At 36.1% G+C, this 20,721-nt stretch overlaps 3 protein-coding genes across 6 annotated transcripts; 1 reads left to right on the top strand and 2 right to left on the bottom strand.

Annotated features, from left to right (window-relative positions):
- Positions 1-957: 957 nt before the first annotated feature.
- LOC100180614 (chondroitin proteoglycan 1-like) lies at positions 958-7,485 on the bottom strand. 4 transcript variants are annotated; one of them, XM_002130619.5, is made up of 8 exons: positions 7,383-7,485; positions 5,715-5,794; positions 4,739-4,994; positions 4,230-4,309; positions 3,702-3,921; positions 3,156-3,282; positions 2,380-2,516; positions 958-1,332 (listed from the first exon to the last, which is right to left on the bottom strand). In XM_002130619.5, the coding sequence occupies exons 1-8, from the start codon at positions 7,447-7,449 to the stop codon at positions 1,235-1,237; spliced, it is 1,065 nt and encodes a 354-aa protein (XP_002130655.1). In that variant the 5' UTR covers positions 7,450-7,485; the 3' UTR covers positions 958-1,234. The 4 variants fall into 4 exon arrangements, with proteins under 4 accessions (XP_002130655.1, XP_026689346.1, XP_026689345.1 ...); XM_026833545.1 differs by lacking the exon at positions 7,383-7,485 and adding an exon at positions 6,457-6,540; XM_026833544.1 differs by lacking the exon at positions 7,383-7,485 and adding an exon at positions 6,058-6,123.
- Positions 7,486-9,232: 1,747 nt separating this feature from the next.
- On the bottom strand, positions 9,233-15,139 carry LOC100186909 (cathepsin D). The gene is made up of 9 exons (XM_002130722.5): positions 15,033-15,139; positions 14,473-14,596; positions 14,250-14,373; positions 13,593-13,711; positions 12,834-13,033; positions 11,666-11,762; positions 10,712-10,888; positions 9,926-10,024; positions 9,233-9,443 (listed from the first exon to the last, which is right to left on the bottom strand). The coding sequence occupies exons 1-9, from the start codon at positions 15,086-15,088 to the stop codon at positions 9,282-9,284; spliced, it is 1,158 nt and encodes a 385-aa protein (XP_002130758.1). The 5' UTR covers positions 15,089-15,139; the 3' UTR covers positions 9,233-9,281.
- A 405-nt stretch (positions 15,140-15,544) lies between these two features.
- On the top strand, positions 15,545-19,926 carry jak (Janus kinase). Its single transcript, NM_001078281.1, is given in 1 exon segment — positions 15,545-19,926. A coding segment is annotated over 1 exon segment (3,417 nt). The 5' UTR covers positions 15,545-15,584; the 3' UTR covers positions 19,002-19,926.
- Positions 19,927-20,721: the final 795 nt, after the last annotated feature.

The following is a 20,721-nucleotide window of genomic DNA, read 5'->3' as shown; positions in this document are numbered from 1 at the left end:
CATAAGGCCATTTCAGGAACATTATTATGTTTCTGGTGTGTAATTAGGTTTCGGAAACATAATGTCATTTCAGAAACATTATTATGTTTCTGGTGTTGTATTAGGTTTCGGAAACATAATGTCATTTCAGAAACATTATTATGTTTCTGGTGTTGTATTAGGTTTCGGAAACATAATACCATTTCAGAAACATTATTATGTTTCTAGTGTTGTATTATGTTTCGGAAACATAATACCATTTTTAGAAACATTATTATGTTTCTAGGGTATCGAAACTGTTCAGTTTTAAAAATGCGAAAAAATATGCTCTTTGTTGCCACCTAATGAAATTTTTTTGTACTTAAGTTTCGGAAACATTATGTATTAATTTTGCTAAAACCTTATGTTTCTGGATTTTGTTTCGGAAACATAATTCAACCAAGGTATTAGGTTTCGATTCCAGGGATTATGTTTCTGGATTATGTTTCTAGAAACTTTATCTTTGAATTAGAAACATTATACACGCCTGAGAAACGAAAATAGAAACATAATACCGACTCCCTATGCTTAAGTATAGGGTGAACAATTCCCTTGTCAAAGTTTTTCTCGTATATAAGTGAAATTTCAATATAGGGCAATATAAAGATACCGTTTTTTTGCATAATGTAGTAGACCACCTTTAGCACATAATATCCAAGTATCCTGATCGTGTTTTAAACAATTAACAACAGTGTATGGAAAGGGTGAGGATATGGTTTTAAAATTCTTTGTTCTTAGTTTATACCAAATGGATCTAGAAAATAAAACAAAAATGTGCCCTATCTTTCCCCACCCTACTATATTGTTTGTTTACTACTAAATGGGCCGATTATATAAAGAATGAAATTGTTGACCATCTAATCACGACCTATATGTGATTCTTTAAGCGAATACTTCAAATTTCTAACATTGAAAGTACCAACACAAAAACAACACAAATTCCCATCACTTTGATTTTACTACAAAAATAATAGAAGATCGACTTTATGGAAAAGTGGAAATTCTGGGTGTACTGAAAAAATTGAACAGTAAAAAGTACAAAAAGTGGAATTTAATGTGAATTTGCCTATATAGTTAATATTGCTAAATTGGCAAATCTAAGTTTTATGTTAAATTAAACTAAAAAGTAGAAAAAAAATAAATGAGAGTTTTAAAATATAAGGTTAATATTGTTAAATTGTGAAGTTAGGGATATAGGAAGACATGCATAATCTGATTATTGAGCATTGCATTGCGCAGCGGTCCAAGAAGCGTAAATCTTCCTCCAGTTTGCAAAGTGGGTTCTCCAGGTTTGAGCATCGGGCCCGGATAAGTCTGTGAAATATACAATATTGTGGGGTAAGATGGGACACCTTTAGCACATGATATCTAAATATTCAGATAGATTTTTAAACAGTTAACAACGGTCTATAGAATTCGTAAGGATATGGTTTCATATTTTTTAATGAATTCTTTGTTTATTACTAAATGGGACGGGAAAATATATAATGAAAAGGTGTCCTATCTTCTCCCACCCTGCAATGTTTTAAATGAATGATTGAATCAATTACCGGTACTTGTTTATCTTGACGTAGGGGCATTGAGGGTATTTATAACACTAGTGATTTGATACATACACCTGGTGCCCGCCTACGTATATGCGGCTTTATGCCTCGTAACCAATGTGAGCCAGCATGGCGCCAGACATTTTCAATTTTGTGTAGTTCGGATTCACATGTGTACTCGCTGGTATTTTTAACTATAAGCCCAATGATGTGGAAACCCGTATAGATTTAAAGTGTGTCAGGCAAATTTAGAAGCATTACATATACGAACATTCCATATATGTATATACATACTCGTATATTAATTACTGACCATGGTCTAAACTCATATATAATATTACACTTTGTATTGTCACGATTTAAGCGAACTTTAAAATTGCGTTTTGCATATAAAATAAAAAACAGCGTGAGAAATTATGTCAAAGCTCAAATATTCTTATACCTTTTAAAGCTTAAAACAGCGCTGTTTGCATTTTTTGTGAGTATGTACTTTATATATATATAGTAGGGTAGGGGAAGATGGGACACCTTTAACACATAACTTCCAAATAGCCTGATCGTGTTTTAAAGAATTAACAACTGTCCGTGGAAGTCGTAAGGATACGGTTTCATAATTCTTTGAATGTTCTTTGTTTACTACCAAATGGAAAGAGAAAACAAAATGAAAAGGTGTCCCATCTTCCCCCACACTACTATATATATTTTTTCTATTAGTATTTTCTACTCTTGTTTACTATAACAAATAAAATGAGGAAAAAGAAAAACATGAACCGTATTATACCCAAACCTAATATACAAATAAAATATAGGAGCTTACATAAACCATCCTCGCAGTAAGCAACCAAACAGTTGTTCATATCTTTGAATTGCCTCAGCTGCTGTGGGTTCTTACACTGTATGTTCAAGTCAGGGCAGACTAGGGAGGGTGAATTGATTTGGACGCCGTTCTGAGCCCTGGATATTAAAACGCGATAATACGAATTAATAATGACCAGATTTGGTAAAAAAACTTAATGATTTATTAATAGTTTAATTGTTCTATGTGCATTGTTATTGTAGAGTATATGCCTATACAATTGACGCATATGGGCCTATATAGCTTGAAAGTTTCTCTTGTGCTGACCCGTGTGTAACTTTATTTTTTTGTAGTGAGGGGAACCAGATAGTACAGCATGGGGAAAGAAGGGGCGTGGGGAAAGATGGTACATGGGGCAAGATGGTGCACGGGGGAAGACGGCACATGGAGCAAAAATGGAATACGGGCAAGACAGTACATGGAGCCACATTATACACAAACAAGATAAACCACTTTTTTTAAAAAGTAGATAAAGTAGGGAAGGAGAAGATAGAACACCTTTTTATTCTATTTTCTTGATCGATTTGATAGTTCAAAAAGATTATTGAAAAAAATACAAAACCGTATCCTCACGACTTCCATATAAACCGTTGTTAATTGTTTAAAACACTATCAGGATATTTGGAAATTATGTGCTAAAGGTGTCCCGTCTCCTTCCACCCTGCTATATATATAAATATTTTAAAGGGCAAAAATCTTTCAATAAAGGCACAGAGAGAAATATTTAAACAAGTTACCCCCATTCCTGAAACTTCTTGAGCCAAACATTCACGCCGACTCTCCATTTGATGAACTCGCAAATAAAGCTTGACCTTAAACTACAACCTGATGCGTCGTTAACTTCTGGACAGAGGATGACCGGCACTGTAATGAAAGCATATCATTTTAACTTATTTATTTTCGAATAGCGACAAAACCTCCAGTATTATAACACAAGTATTTCGTTTCATGCACCTCGTGCCTGCTAAAAGGACACATGTACCTACACAGTAGCAGCGACGAGCGTCGAACCCGTATACAGTGGCCTTGTGTGACATGGAATATATGTGTATGTACAGTACTGTGGGGTAAGACGGCTTCATTAGCACACAACTTTCCATATTTCCTAATCGTGTTTTTAACAATTACCACGCTCTTTTATAGTCCTGATGATATACGGTTCATGTTTTGTAAATATTTTTTGTTTACTACCAAATGTAACGGTAAAAGAGAGTGCGTTGTAGACCTATCTCAGTCCCGATCTACTATTTCTGCTTTAAAATGTACAATGAATATATTTCTACCGTTTGGATTTGCAGTGGGCATAACTGTTGGCGGTGGTGACGTCACAGGGCCCTGTGTCGACGTCATAGGGTCCATTGTTGTTGTAGTTTCTGTTGTTGTTGGTGGTGGAATCGAACCATTACAGCCAACAACATTACGTGGCCAGTCACACACTAGATGAACTGGATTAAATACAGTTCCTACACCGCATGGTCTTGTTAGAAGTCGTCCGTTATCACACTAATAATTGAAATACATGTTATAGTAGGGTGGGGTACGGTAGGACACCTTTTGCACATAATATCCAAAAATCCTAATCGTGTTTTAAACAATTAACAACGGTAAATGAAAGTCGCAAGTATGGGTTTTAAGATTCCTTAAATGTTTTTTTGTTTACTACCAAGTGGGACGAGAACATATAACGAAAAGCTGTCCCAACTTTCCCTACTCAACTATACATGTTGTCGCACTAGTGGGTAAAGTATATAAATAGCTACATATACTGCAGTTTTAGAAAACATTATTACAACTGATTTAAAGTTACTTACTTGGTAATAGTTGTGACAGTCGCCAGGTTTTGGAAACGGAATGGAACTGATTGGGTTGCCAGCGGCATTGCGGCAGGAGTCTGAACATTTAGCTTGTTTAGTTGGCAGGGCACAACGTGCAGTATAAATAATAGCTAATACTATATTGGGGTGGATAAAGACGGAACACCTTTAGCTCATAATATCCCAAAATTCTGATTGTGTTTTAAACAATTAACAGCGAGATATATAGGAGTCGCGAGGGTACGGTTTTATAATTCTTTGACTATTATTTTTTTACTACAAAATGGGACAAGAAAATATAATGAAAAAGTGTCCCATCTTCCCCACCCTACTATATAATATTCCAACCGTTTAACCAGCTTTAAACAGTAACAGTATACAGACGAATGCAAGCAGCCTGGGTGTTAGCTTGCCCAAATCTTTGTTTTTCAAAAGGGACTTCACGCATATTGAATAGAAAAGAAATAGAAAAGAAATCGTAAAAGTAAAATAACAAAATAAAGTACCAGGTGAATTTGTGGTAGTTGGCGCTGTAATTGTAGTCGTTGGTGCATTTGTAACTGGTACAGATGTGGTGGTACTCGCACCAGTACTTGTAGTCGTTGATACAACACCTGTTGTAGTTGCTCCAGTTGTTGTTTGGCGTACTGGGTTCGAACCATCGCAGCCAACAACATTACGTGGCCAGTCACACACTAGATGAACTGGATTAAATACAGTTCCTACACCGCATGGTCTTGTTAGAAGTCGTCCGTTATCACACTAATAGTTAAAAAAACGATATATGTACGTTATCACACTAATAATTAAAAAAAACGATATATATATACGTTATCACACTAACAATTAAAAAACGATATATATACGTTATCACACTAATAATTTAAAAAAACGATATATATACGTTATCACACTAATAATTTTAAAAAACGATATATATACGTTATCACACTAATAATTAAAAAAAAACGATATATATACGTTATCACACTAATAATTAAAAAAACGATATATATACGTTATCACACTAATAATTAAAAAAAAAACGATATATATACGTTATTACACTAATAAAGCAAAAGTAGTCAATCGACGCCGTGGCAACGTGGTTAGCTATAGGACTTTAACCAAGACATTAGACAAACAATTGCCCACATTTAAAAAATTAAAAATTATTCTATAAATGTATTGTATATAGGCAAATACAGTGTGCTGTGTCATGACAGTAGGGTGGGGGAAGATGGACATTTTTAGCACATAATATTCAAATATCCTGAACGTGTTTTAAACACTTAACAACGGTCCATGAGATTCGTGAGAATATGGTTTTATATTTAATGAATGTTTCTTGTTTATTACTAAACTGGACGAGAAAATATAATGAAAAGGTGTCCCATCTTCCCCTACTCTACTATAAATAAATTACTCAAATTTAATATTTTTTTTAATGTTCTATAAATAATTAAATGTATTATATCTTACTTGATAAAAGTTCGCGCAGTCGCCGGGCTTTTCAAATGGAATGGTGCTGATTCCATTACCAGAGCTATCCATGCATCGACCTGAAAGAGAACACAATATTTCAAACGTGTATATAGTTTTAGCATATAAAGAACACAACTAAAAAGAAATATTATTTGGGAAAGGTAACAATGTAAGATAATCCTTCTTTTTTGTACCATTTGGTAGAAAACAAATAATATTTACAGAACTATATAATTGTACCCTTATACGACGCTGAAAGAACGTTGTTGATTGTTAAAAACATGATTAGGAAATACGGTATAGTCTGCGGAATACTATGTTCTGACGATATCTACCTTACCCTGCAGCGCTATAAATACGTTCATATAACATATGGTAGGGTGGGGGAAGATGGGACTCCTTTAGCACATAATATCCAACTATCCTGATCGTGTCTTAAACAATTACCAATGGTATATTGGAGTCTTGAGGTTACGGTTTTACATTTTTTCGAATGTTCTTTCTTTACTACCAAATACAAATAGGACGAGAAAATAGAACGAAAATGTGTCTCATCTTCCCCTACTCAACTATAATTGTTATTTATCTCTTCGACTATGACATCAAATGTCAAACTTATTTGAAACAGTGAAGCAATGCGATTTTACAGCAAAAACAACTCGTTTATGCATTACACTGGCTATAACGGATATGATATTTACTGAGCACTGTACTGCTGTTAACGTTTACAAAACCTAACTTTTTGCGCACTCTTTTTGATACGCATCGGGTATGCTTTCTAATTCTGCACTGAACTATACAAAACATATCATTTCCTAAACGTTTAAATTTCTATGAAAACGCTATGTGCGTAGTCTTTTTAAAATCTATTCAAGTTGTTGCTGCTACTTAGTCAGGTCCTGCAAGAGCGCCTTGGTTTACACAGATTGCTACTTAATTATCTGAATACCCGTCCCTTCTTGCGTAAAACGCCGTTGATTATTGCTAGAAGCACCTCGGGAAAAAGGCGCGCTACATTTCGCAATACTCGGAGAGAAATTTTCGACGTTACGTGATATAGGACCAGGATAGCTCTTTAGCTCGTGTATTACGAAGTCATTTTTTGTTGTTGCGGCAGTTGTATTATAATAAGTTTAAAACAGCTCTGTTGGCGATTATTAAAGACCTGTCGCTTCTATTATTTCCTTTTTATGCCTGATCAATACTCTAAACTGCAAACTCTGGCGACCCTTCTGGCTAAACATCGGTCCTTTAAGGTCGCAAACAAACTATTGCCAGAAGTTGGGATACCGTTAGCACCTAAACCCCATATTTCCTGACCGTGTTTTTAACAATAAGAACGCTCTTATTTGGAGTCGTGGGGCAACGGTAATAAAGTTCTGGTACTAGTCTTTGCTATTTGCCAAATTGGGCAAAAATTAGAATAAAAACAGATCTCATCGTACTTTTTACTATTATACAGCAGAATGGGGAAAGATAGGACACCTTTAGCACATAATATCCAAACACGCTGATCGTTTTTAAAAACAATTAAACGGTCTATAAGTCGTAAGGATACGGTTTTATAGTTCTTTGAATGTTCTTTGTTTACTCCCAAATGGAACTAGAAAATAGAATAAAAAGGTGTCCCATTTTCCCCCACACTACTATACATTAAATACTTACTATCTTGGGCCGTCACTTGAACAACAGCAATTGCCAAAACACAAATAGGGAAAATTGACATCAACATTTTGTTCCTAATTAACCTACACCTTTTAAATATTATAAACTTTGTTTTTAAATTACATCTGATTAAAAACCTAAAAGTATAGCAGAACGTATGTTGTATAGCCTACATGCGTACAGAGCAGAACGTTAAACTTGTGAGTTTTCAGATTAATAGAGACAGACTGACAACTTTTGCCCTTTTAAGCCCTCAGTTACGTTGCGCGGCGTTTCTCTTTCCCGATAAATCTATTTAAATCAAAATTTCTTCTCATGGTACAAACAGCAGCAGTGTACCGCATCCCCAAACTAGGTATTTGTCTCGCCCATTTAATGTTTGGTCAGCAGCGAGCTCTGACGCCTTGAAAAAGTTTAGAATATCACGCTATAGGTACCAGTGTTCTCTCATGGATAAATTGTTTTGTCAGCAAAGGTCTATAGAACCCCTGCCCTATTATACCCACAGAGATCTTTTGTGTGTGGCAGGCATAAAGGTCAGCTTCCGCAAAGTTGTCGATTATACGGTTGGGAGATTTTTTAGGAGTTATTTAAAGGGTAAAGTTTTAAGGTTGAATGATGACTAACCCGTAACTCGATCAGAACGTGCAGGTCAAATGAGTTTAATTCCTGATAAAGTAGGGTGGGGCAACTTACGCACATCTAAATTTTAAATACGTGATGTTTTTTGCATGATGACTTGAATTTGTACTATTATGCTTTTATTAATTTAAAACACTTCTAAAAAATATGATAAAACCGCGAAAAATAGAAACGTATAGTAGGGTGGTGGAAGATGGGACACCTTTAGCACATAATATCCAAACAGCCTGATCGTGTTTTAAACAATTAACACCGGTCTGTGGAAGTCGTGAGGATACCGTTTTATAATTCATTGAATGTTCTTTGTTTACTTCCACAGACCGTTGTTAATTGTTTAAAACACGATTGGGATATTTTGGTATTATGTGCTAAAGGTGTCTCGTGTTACCCCGAAGTACTATAATTACGTTCACATAACATAACTGTTATATATCTCTATGACTATAACAGCAAACAGCAAATTTAATTAAAACAGCGAGAACAAGAATTTTTATCAAAACGTCAGTCGCTGTCACACCATGGGTATAAAAAGCTATGGGTATTAAAGGCGTTGTTGGTAAACCCTAAAAGCAAATTGCCTTGCAAATATTGAACTAAATATTTTTCCGAGAAATTGAGAGAAATGAATGTAAACACGACGCGTACAATGGGAGTCGGGTTAAAAAAATGATCCGAACACATAAATAATATAATCTATTTTCGGTTGGAATGCGACAGCGCAGCTTATTGATATAGATAAGCATATATGGTCGCTATAACCACCGTGTAACTGACTTACAATATAGGTCTCGCCTGGCTCAAGGCGCTTGCATCGTATACCCAAAGGTTACCCAACCCTACGGCGGTATTAATACTGATTGGTGTATGTGGCAAGACAGTTAACAGGCATTGCTCCAACCCAGCGTTCATCGAACATCGCATATTTTACCTAAATATTTACGCAGCAACTTAAAAGTAAAAGTAAACGAATTAGCATTTGCTAACCACCAGCAGACTGTATTATAGTAACGAAATGGACATCTTTTTATTGCATATGTTTGCTGACTTTTCTATTTTTTATCCTCGTGTAGCCCTCCTTATTACAGCTATACACATTTTTGTTTTAGTAAAAACAGCTGTCTGAAATAGTGTCAACTTTAATATAACGGCAAGAAAGTTTGAAAAAAAACTGCAAAATATTTGATATCCATCATAAAAAACAAAGACACTTTTAGAATTAAATTTTATTTTGCATCAATTGCGAGTGCTTGTATATAATTAAGCAAGTTTGGCGAATCCGACTTGATTGGTACCGAAATCGAAGCTGGTATAAAATTTGCCCATGAAAGCGTCACCAAGAATCCACAATGGACCTGTTGGTTCTGGGATGTCCATGCCCATGAATGCAGACAAACATTGCGTCTGTCCGTCAGCGGTCATCTGTTTTTTTAAAAAAATACTTATTATTATTGTTAACTGTCCATCAGCGGTCATCTGTTTAAAGTAAAAAACAACATTTTTTACTTTTTATTTTTGTTAACTGTCTATCAGCGGTCATATTCTTAAAAAAAATAAAATATTTTTTACTTTTTATTTTTGTTAACTTTCTGATTTTTTTTAGTGAGATAGGCAATATAAAGGTGCACGCACTGGCAAAATACTTAAGGAAAAACGCGTGCAATCGTAGCAGCACTGAGCATCGAACCGGTAACATTTGGTTATGATTCTATAGTGAAACAACATAGCGAAAAAGAACTATATATTCCAACGTTTAACTCGATATAGCTTGTTAAAACAAAGTTCTTGTTGTTTAGTATGTGCGGTTTCACACACTTCGTGTCAACCCCTCTACTTATTGTATTTGGTTTTAGGTGGTATGTCAACAATATTGTTGTGATAAGCACTCAACTAAAATAGGTTACCTGGATAACGTAATCTTGTGGAGTAAGCACATATTCAATACCGTCCAATACAAAAGTAATGTCGGGCATTTCTGGGATTCTTCTGCAGATAACCAAGTACTACAAAGAAAAAAAAGTTAGTTTTCAAAATAATACTTTTGTTATAGTAGAGTGGGGAAAGATGGGACAACTTTTCATTCTATTTTCTCGTCCTATTTAGTAGTAAACAAAAAATATTTAACGAATTATAAAACCGTATCCTCACGACTCTCATGGATCGTTGTTAATTGTTTAAAACACGATCACGATATTCGGATATTACGTGCTAAGGATGTCCCATCTTCCCCCACCCTACCCTATATATATATATATATATATATATAATGCAGCAATGTTTACAAATATGCAAAAAAACATATATATGTTGGGACAAGATGGGACGGCCATTCATCCTATTTTTTCTCCCATTTGGTAGTAAACAAGAAAAATTCAAACATTTATAAAACCGTATCCTTAAACTCCCATAGACGGTTGTTAATTGTTTAAAACACGATCAGGATATTTGGATATAGTAGGGTGGGGGCGGATGGGACACCTTTTCAATCTATTTTTTCTTCCAATTTGGTAGTAAACAAATAGTTAACGATTTTTTTATAAAACTTTATCCTCACGACCCCCATAGACCGTTGTTAATTGTTTAAAACACGATCAGGATATTTGGTTATTATGTGCTAAAGGCACTACTATAATACAATATAGTTATTATGTGCTAAAGGCCTACTATAATACAATAAAATTCTCCACTACCTCTCCTTGGACAAACTTGATTGCTCCGATAGCTTGGTTAATAGCATCAGTGTCTGCGGATGGTCCAGTAATGAGAGAAGTGCCAGAATCGACAATAACTTGGCATCCACCATTGCATGCAGTGGTTTTTGCTGTATCGGCAATGCTCAAACCGTCCATTTTTATTTGCCAGTATCCCTGGTAAATGAATAAATGATTGAATAAATGAATGAATGATTAAATAAAAAAAATGAATAAAAGAATGAATGAATAAATTAATAAATGAAAGAACAAACAAATAAAAGAATAAATGAATAAATGAATGAACGAATGAAAGAATAAATAAATAAATAAATAAATGAATAAACGAATGAATAAACGAATGAATAAACGAATGAATAAACGAATGAATAAACGAATGAATGAGTGAATGAATAAATAAATGAAGGTATAATAATACCTATTTATTTATGCGCGGGGGAAACTTTTGTGATTACGAGTTACCACTTATGTAACATTGTGGTATACAAATAGTATTTTCCCTTTTGTCTGTATGGTTGGGAAACTGGACAGGCCATTAATGACCCCAGCAATGGCTTGTCTTAGGCACGCCGATAATGTCAGTAGCATCTTACAGTGCTCTAACCCCAACGTAGACTCTTATATTGATTATCTAAATAAGATTAGAAAAATCGAAAAAGCAATTGCTATGAAAAGTACCACTTAAGCTAAGCACCTTGCAAAGTAGTCGTCAATGTAACATTTATAGTGTTTACTCCTGTAGTGTTTCTTTGTGTTCATTTCAATCGCTCGCCGTGCGTGTTTTTTTAATATTAATAAAATATGAAGTAAAAAAAGAAGAAAAAAGTGTGCGTTAACTAATGAGGCATGCGTCGCTTGTATGTCGGTCGGCATTCTTTACCAACAAGACCAAAAGCAATAATCTGTTAGGATTCAATTAAACAGAATACTCACTTGACGAGTGACATCGTGGTAGTTGAAGTCGCCAACGTATCTTGCTGGGTTAACTCCGCCAAGAGTGATTTCACCACCATCAGCAGCTTCCGGGTCTCTATATAATAAATTGCACATGTAATTTTGTAAATTTGTTATTGCACTTCGTATTGTATGATATAGTACTGTGGGGGGAGATGGGACACCTTTAGCACATAATATCCAAATATCCTGATCGTGTCGTAAACAATTAACAACTGTCTATAGAAGTCGTGAAGATACGATTTTATCATTTTTTAAAAGTTTTTCGTTAACTACCAAATGGGACGAGAAAATAGAATGAAAAAGGTGTCCCGTCTTCCCCAACCATATTGTGCAAATAGCACTCACTGGTAATACCGAACATCCGGAAATTTTCTTTTACTCACTAGGTAGTTTTGAGTTAGGGGTCAGAATTTATGCAGGTAAAATTAAATGTTCAATATGCACGCACAATTTTGCATGTGCACACACACACACATGTGTCTACAAAATCACGTTAGTGCAATTCTCTATGTGCGCAACTTTGTGCATGCGCAAGCTTACGTGTCTGCTGTATTAGAGAAAGCTAATAACTAGTTTGTTCTGCCGATATATAGATATAGTGGGGCGGTGGAAGATGAGACACCTTTTTATTCTATTTTCTCGTCCCATTTGGTAATAAATAAAGAACATTTCAAGAATATATAACTGTATCCTCACGACTCCCATAGACCGTTGTTAATTGTTCAAAACACTATTAAGATATTACGTTCTAAAGGTGTCCCGCCTTTCCCCATTCTGCCATATATAAATACTATATAGAACTGTGGATTAAGATAGGATTCCGTTAGCACATGCTATCCCATATTTCCTAATCGCATTTTGAAAAATTAACAATGCTTTTCAGAGTCGTGCGGCTACGAGTATATAATTTTGTATGGTAGGACGAGGTAAGATGGGACACCCTTTAGCATATATTGTCAAACCATCATGATCGTGTTTTAAACAGTTAACAACGGACTATGGGAGTCGTGAGAATATGGTTTTAAATTTATATGAATGTACCTTGTACTATCAAATAGTACGAGAAAATACAATAAAATGAAGTCCCATCTTCCCCCACCCTATAATAAAATCAAGACCAGCAAAATAACAACCACTGCGTTACCTGTTCAAATAAAACGCGAAAAGATTCTGGTCAACAGCTCCTTGCTCGAACATTTGGTTGAAGACTGGTTTCATGCCGTTGACTGCAATGTTGGGGTAACCCATGCCAAGAATACCGTCGAATTTGGCAGCAACAAATGTAATGCCTGGTTCTTCTAATGCCTCAGCAAAGGTTTGGCTGGTGGATGGGACACCGGCGATCTGGGAAAGAGCATTTTAGTATCAAAGTCGTGAATTAAACAGTAACAGATATATAAGGGTGGGGAGAGATGGGACACCTTTCATTCTATTTTCTCGTCCCATTTGGTAATAAACAAAGATCAGTTAAAGAATTATAAAACCGTATCCCCACGACTTCCATAGACCGTTGCTGTTTGTTTAAAACACGATCAGGATGTTTTGATATTATGTGGTAAAGGTGTTCTACTTCCACCCTATACATTATTTAGGTATAGTAGCATTTGGTTCTTGCTTAATAAAGTGTTTATATCCTATTGGTTTGATATTTTAAGCGGAAGTTTTTGAAGATATTTAGTTGTAACATGACGCTGTATTTAGCTAATTTATAAATTGTCTCTATAGACACAAAATAAGTTAGGTATTGTTAAGTTTTGGATAATAAATAGATTCCATTTGGAATCTATGAACCAAATCCTAGACCCCATGTTATGCCACGCCGTAGGAGGTCACCCACATAGAAAAGGCCGAACGTTTTACTATTCTACAAGTTATCCTATATAATGGAAATTGGTAAAATTACCTTAACAGTGTCGACGCTGTCGTATCCAACCATGGAGCCAGTTCCGTACTGAATCCTGAACTCTTCACCATCAGCAACGTAAGTTGATGAAGCGGCGGAGTTGTATTTGTTGTGTGTCACTGCGGGTAAAGTAATTTCGTATTTTAACTAAAATACAGGTATAACTTTTTGGGTAACGTATTTTTTTAATATTTTATAACAGTAATCGGTTTTGACGCGCGCCTATTCGTGGTAATACTGTGGAAAAACTGTAGATCATTTTTTCTGGTTATTATATCAAATGGAGGTTCATAAAATAAAGCCTCGTCTGATAAAGTGTTCCATCTTCCCTCACCCTACCCATAGCAAGCTGCAAATGCACGCATGTACAAAGCGTATCACAAAACTTCATAAATAAATGCATAATAGTAGGGTGGGGGAAGATGGGTCACCTTTAGCACATAATATCCAAATATCCTGATCATGTTTTAAACAATTAACAATGGTTTATGGGAGTCGTGAGAATGCGGTTTTAAAATTTCTTGAAAATTCTTTGTTTGTTATCATATGGAACGAGAAAATAGAATGAAAAGGTGTTCCATCTTTCCCCACCCCATACTATATATATCAGAGTCCGTATATAAACACTCTGATATATATTATACGGAAACAACTTACTGCAAGCATAGTTGGTTGATGGGCAGCTAGCAGATGGAACCCAAAGGTTAGATGAACCAGTGTCAAAAATGACGGTGAATGTCTGCTCCGGAGTTCCAATGGAGATCTCGCCGAAGTATTGGGCCTAGGGTAGTTTAAAGAAATGGTTAAATATCATTTGTGCATTGGTTAAAGATTTGCTGTGCCTAAAACGATTTGAAAAAGTTTTTGTTGTTTGACTTACGTCCATGTAGTTGGTGAGTGGTTCGTTCGATGTTTGTCTTGCCCAGTGTTGGGTGTACTTCGATGGGCTGGTTCCCTTCTCCTTCATGTATTGACGGAGGGTTTTCTGCTTGCGCAGTTTGATCCTGACAAATCAAAATGTTAAATAGCAGTCCACACAAATTAAATGTTCGTAAATGCAGCATTTTATGCTTTAATAAAATGCATTGATGTATTTTGGCGTTTATAATTGGAAATCAAAGAAATGCAGAAGACTCGACCGCTGTATGGCGCATTTGCACCTCTGCAATTCATTTCTTCTTACGTAACGGACAGAGACATTGCACATTCATGGTTCAGTTATCATTTACACTTTGTTGTTGTTTGCGTTCAGTACAGCTCGTAAAAGTGAGGCGTAACGATTCTAAATCGTTGTAACATATTGTAAAGGTTTATGAAGGTGTGTTTATATTGTAATAAGTAATATATATATTACAATGAAGAGATTAAACTGTTATTCTATTTCGCTGAGTTAAGCATTTAGGCGTACAGCTTGAAACGTTTCAATACAAATATACTTACACATGCGCAGCGCTACATACGGCAAGAATTGCCAAAAATACACAAGCAACCTTCATTTTTCTGCCTTGGTATCAAACGAGATATAGGTCACAGAATTTTCATGCTTATATATATTGTTGAGTGCGCTTGTAACAATACATGAGAAAGTATGGGCAGAAAACAAGTGTTCAAGTTATCAGCATGTGTCAAAATCCCACGGATTTGCGTCATTATGCCCACTTAGCCACTATTTATAAGAATTATTTGTTTGTTTTATTACAAGTAATGTTTGACTAGTATGTACAGTCTTGCTTTATTAGATAGTTTATCTGTTGTGTCATTAGTTAAGGTACTGGTATATGGGGAGTTATAAATGTAGCCAGTTTGTGTTTTAAATGTGCTACATCATGTTTGTTTTCTCCTAACTTAACTGCCTTTAAAAGAAATACCAATTTGTACAGCTGTTATAAAACCTTTTGACACATTTCTTGAAGAGGCAAAATAATTTTATTTCATTTCCATTTCACAGTTCACTTAGGCTTCAATTCATGCTAACCAAAAGTTAATTTGACCATGCATGTTACAGTGAAAATATACAACCCTTCTTTAAGCAACAGATTCGGAAGCACAAATATCCAAAGATTTCTCGAAAATTCTACTTTTCTTGAATATGATGAGTCTCCATCCACCACTTTTGATACAATCCTCCACAAATGTGCAGTTCAATGCAAAATCAACCCAACGTATCTCAACCTTTTTGCACTACGTGACTCGAACACTGGTTACTGGGTCAAATTTCGTTCACGTCTAGACGAACACAGGCATTCTGTTGGTTTAGATAGGAACTCCACCACTGATCTATTGGATGCCAACAGCGATATTAAATTGGAGTTCCGAATACGCTTTACCTTTAAGAGTGACAGCCAAATTGATGGTATTTCTTGCCAAGCGCACCGCTATTCTGCCCATTCTGAAGCCTTGAAACCGGTCATGTCTGATCAGGTTATTGAGTATTTATTCTATCAATGCAGAGATGATTTTCTCAACAGTTCTGAGAAGGATACCGCTGAAATGTCAGACCCACTTGGCGCCTCACTTGGCGTTGCTGTTTTAGATATGCTGCGCCTGGCAAGAGAAATGGATTGCGATTTGAGTTGCATAAAGTCGCAAGTATCCTTTAAAAAGTTGCTACCAAGAGCATGCAGGGCAAACTTGTCCAAAATGAATTTTTGCAACAGATATCGCGTGGAGCGCAGGTTTATGTATTATCTACGCCATTTTAGCCCAGTGTGTAGAACCTGGCTGGCCTCGCAATGCAGTCCTGCTTATTTCTACAGCAAATACATTCGTAACTTGGAACTAATAGCAGGCCTCAAGTCCATGAATCTAGAAAACTATGACTTACTGCCACGGTCTTCAACGAATGAAGATTGCGACAAAATAACTGTCGGAGCAGACTGTGGTATTGTGAAATACAGCAGCGCAAGCGACTACCAGTCTGTGAACAAATGGTGCGACTTCAAGGAGCTTACAGATATGAATCTGCAAGTGCGACAAAACTCTGAAGCGGAAACCACATGCATTGTAAAGCTAAGCAAACTGGATGGTACTGATTGTAACTTGTCATTTAAATCTGTAGTTGAAGCTGAGAACTTGGCCTCTTGTATTGATGGATATTATCGCCTACATGTTGACCCCCACCACTATCTATGTAAAGATGTATGCTCGCCCTCATTGGTTGAGCACCTTGCTTTAAATTGTCACGGGCCAATCACATGCTCTTTTAGTGAGATGATAATCAACCAGCAAGCAGATCTACAAACTGGAGACTGCTTGTTGAGAAGAAGCCAAGATTCTTATGACGAATACTTCATTAATACAGTAATCAACACAAATCCTGATGTTATCGTCAAAAATTATAAGCTAGACCGTGTAAATGGGCTTCTTGGTATGTTCGGTGATAACGCATCTCATAGATACCAGAATCTTTCGGCTCTGCTTAATGCTTGTAGAGGCAACCAGCATGATGGGCAAGAAATACCATTTAATGTGGACAGGATTATTTTGCCCAAAAGCAAGCAAAAGACAAATCTTTTGATCATAAGATGCATGGATGCTTCCAACCAAGGACAACCAATGGAGTTTAATTTACTCTCATCACCACAGACACTGGTGCTCAAAGAGAGAGATTACACTTTCCATCAGCATTTGGGAAGTGGTAGATTTACGGACGTGAATCTGCATGTACATCGGAACAACCCAGATTTAAAAATAGTTTTAAAGCAGGTGTTTGACATGAATCAAAGACATGACCTTGGGCAGAAGCAAGTGATTGATGAGTCTTTTCAAGAGAGCATTTCGCTTTTGATCTGCCTTAAAAATGTCCATATTGTGAAACAGATGGGTACAATGGGCACACAAATAGGGCTGGAGTATGCACCCTTTCGTTCGATTACTAACTACCTGCAGTTAGCTGGTAATGAGCAAGGACCTTGGGGAAGTTGGTTTCTTTATGCGTTATGGCAGTTAACTCATGCTTGTAACTACCTGGAAGAAATGGGTTGTGCTCACGGTAATATAAGAGGCAGAAACGTCCTGCTTTGTCAAGCTTCTCCTCAACCATTTGTGAAGTTAGGGGACCCTGGTGTGCGTACTTGCCTCGGTAGAAACAGAGTTTCCGAGCCAGTATTGCCCGCCCCATGGTTAGCATATGAGTTCTGCAGAATCGACTCAGAGCCTCTTTCTTCTTTTCCTACGATAGACGGAGATAAATGGAGTTATGCCACTACTGTGTGTGAAATATGCTGCTGGGGGGTGTCTCCTGAACCCTTCAACGCGTACAGTCTATCAGCTGAAATGAAGGAGAAGTACAGGACAGCCTCAGTGATTCCAATCCCAGAAATTATTGCAGCAAATGGAGTTGGAGAGCTGGGAGCACTGCTGAGACAATGCTGGAACCCCTACCCACCAAAAAGGCCGCCGTTTAAGCAGATATTGCGTGAACTTGGGACTGTTTTGTCAAGCGATTACATTCTGCCTTCTGTTAGTCCGTCAAATGGTAACAGTCGCGGGGAGTCTCGGAATATTACCAATATAATTGGAGCTAGTATGCCGGACCTACGGAAATACAGAGACGACAATCTTACATTTGTGAAGCAGCTCGGCGAAGGCCATTTCGGGCATGTTGATTTATACCATCATGATATACAGAGAAATGGACAGTTTGAGAGGGTGGCAATCAAATCCCTCAGAAGGTCAATGAATAACCCACAAAGTAGAAGTGACTTCAGAAACGAAATAGAAACCATGAGAAGGATTGATCATAAGTATATTGTCAAGTTAAATGGGGTAGCAGAGCCTTCTCTGAGAATTGTTATGGAGTATTTGCCGTATGGATCCTTAAGCCATTTCCTAAGAGGGCAGCGGGATAGTGGAATTGCATTGCAGCAGTTATCCGGGCTATTGTTACGTTTCTCGTTCCAGATAGCTCAAGGAATGCTGTACTTGCAGGAGAAGAGAGTAATTCACAGAGACCTTGCCTTGCGTAATATTCTGCTCGACAAAGAAGGCAGTAACTGCTGGAACATCAAAATTTCTGACTTTGGATTGTCCAGAATCTTAAGTGAGGACCGCGATTATTATACTGGCAACCCTGATGAGTTTCCGGCCCAGTGGTACGCCCCCGAGTGTCTGCGTTTAGACGGTCGACGTACTTTCCACTTTGAGTCTGATGTGTGGTCATACGGGGTTACATTATGGGAAATGTTCTCATATGGGGCTCGTCCCACTTATGAACCATTACCGAACATTACTCTACGTCAACTTACACAACTTCAAGAGTTGCTCAAAGACAACGTGCGCTTGTCGCAGCCAGAACACTGCCCGAACGAGGTCTTTCATCTCATCTCGAGGTGTTGGGAGTACGAACCTCAGCAGAGAGTCAAATTCGATGAACTTTGCAGAGAATTTGACCGTCTGCGAAATGAATAACATTATTATTATCCCTAAAAGTTCCCAATAAACGGTACAATCATGTTATAATACAGATATATTCCAAATACAGTGTGAACTTTAACATGACTCCGAATGAAAATAATACTGCTTTAAATTTGCCCTGTTGCCTTTGCCACACAACAAGGCATACCACTGTCTATTGTTTGTTCTTTTACTTTTTTTATTATTTTATGGTTCGAGATTAACAATCCGTTATTTTGATACTTGTGGATTGTTAGGTACATGTTACGGCTGTTCTAGTTGCCACTTGGTAATTAAAGCTTCCAGTTCCAGATAATCATTATTAACCCGTACTGCTGTACACAAAAATGTAAACTATTATTTCGCCGAAAAGGGTAAATTCTACATTTTTAAAATTTTATGTAAACTCCATCAAATCAGCATCGTTTAATGCAGTGTATAAAAAATATTCCAGCTTGTATAATCAGCGGTTCGAAGTGTTCCTCAGTGATAGCGCGTGTACAGTTGACTTACCCCCTAATTCATTGTGTAACTTTTTTTACTTATTATTGCGTAATTTCCTAAATGACCAAGTTACGCTACCATTTATTTCGGATTTTTTGCCATTGTTAGAACTATACGATAGACATGATTTTGAACTTGGAAATTTAGTGCTAATCATTTTATCATAGTGTTTCTATTGTTAATCATTTTATAAAGGTGTTCTGTGCGTACATTGTTGTAATAACGTTTTCTTAAAGTGTTGTAATAACTAAATCAGCAATACTTTTTATATAATTGCCATTTAACAGTTTTTAAACATTTCTGAGTAAAATGCTTTTGCAATTATTGTTTCTCAGATGCGTTTTTGGCATTTCGTAAACCTTGTATTTTGTGCATTAAACTGGTGATATAAATATCAATGCTTTTAAACGAGCATTAAAAGTGTATTAGTAATATACATACTGTGGTGAATTCCTGTCTCTATTGTTCCCGGTCTGTGGTTTCCTGTATTGAGACATAGTGTGCACAGTGATGTAATATAACACCATTTGCCAAGCTGCAGCATTCCTATCATGCAAGATTAATGCAGAAACTTGATAGAACTATAGACTGTTGAAATGAATCATTCAAATAAAACAGTTTATATATTACCCAAAATTTCACAATGTGTTTTTAACTTAAAATATGTAATGGTATTTTAAATAAATACATTGATTTATTCAATACTGCTACAGAATGAAAAAACGGTATTACCATAAAAACAGTATATTACCTAAAAAATTCACAAAGTGCTTTCACCTTTAAACTTGAAATATAATGGTAGTTGACACAAATTACATTGTTTCATTACTTTTCTGCTGCAAATTGGAAACAATTTTAAACACTAAAAGAGAACTGCAAAAACTATTTAGTTCAAATTGCCTTAAAACAAATTTGTTTAGTGTTTTAGAACAAATTCAACTCTATTACCAAAGTTAAACTAACTAAACCTTACTGTTTGAAAACCATTTTCATACTAAAACTTCTTCAAAGGTACCAAAACTTACAAGTATCAGACCATAAAAATACATTAAATAGTATATATCCATGAATTGAATGTGCCTATTAACATTGTAGTGTAATGGTACAGAAATTGAATATGAGCATTAAGGTCTTGAGTTCCAACTATACTGTAGGTAAGAGTAAAAACTCAGCAAAAAAAACAGAGACAATTTTTCATGCTTTTTTAATTCTGTGAGCCTGGCTGTATGTG

This window comes from Ciona intestinalis, chromosome 1, assembly GCF_000224145.3.
Source record: "Ciona intestinalis chromosome 1, KH, whole genome shotgun sequence".
In the NCBI taxonomy this organism is placed as follows: domain Eukaryota; kingdom Metazoa; phylum Chordata; class Ascidiacea; order Phlebobranchia; family Cionidae; genus Ciona; species Ciona intestinalis.
Note: the sequence above shows the minus strand (reverse complement) of the source record. Positions and strands in the feature narration are given on the sequence as shown.

What these genes read in the sequence shown, in the direction of transcription:
- LOC100186909 (XM_002130722.5), bottom strand. Translation starts at nt 15,088, where the DNA reads ATGAAGGTTGCTTGTGTATTTTTGGCAATTCTTGCCGTATGTAGCGCT. An exon ending in TTCGCGTTTTATTTGAACAG is followed by an intron (nt 11,763 to 12,833) that starts GTAACGCAGTGG and finishes TTTATTATATAG; the next exon opens with AGACCCGGAAGCTGCTGATG. An exon ending in ACCACGATGTCACTCGTCAA is followed by an intron (nt 10,889 to 11,665) that starts GTGAGTATTCTG and finishes TTCATTTACCAG; the next exon opens with GGATACTGGCAAATAAAAAT.
- LOC100180614 (XM_002130619.5), bottom strand. Translation starts at nt 7,449, where the DNA reads ATGTTGATGTCAATTTTCCCTATTTGTGTTTTGGCAATTGCTGTTGTT. An exon ending in ACTGCGCGAACTTTTATCAA is followed by an intron (nt 4,995 to 5,714) that starts GTAAGATATAAT and finishes TTTAACTATTAG; the next exon opens with TGTGATAACGGACGACTTCT. An exon ending in ACTGTCACAACTATTACCAA is followed by an intron (nt 3,922 to 4,229) that starts GTAAGTAACTTT and finishes TTCAATTATTAG; the next exon opens with TGTGATAACGGACGACTTCT.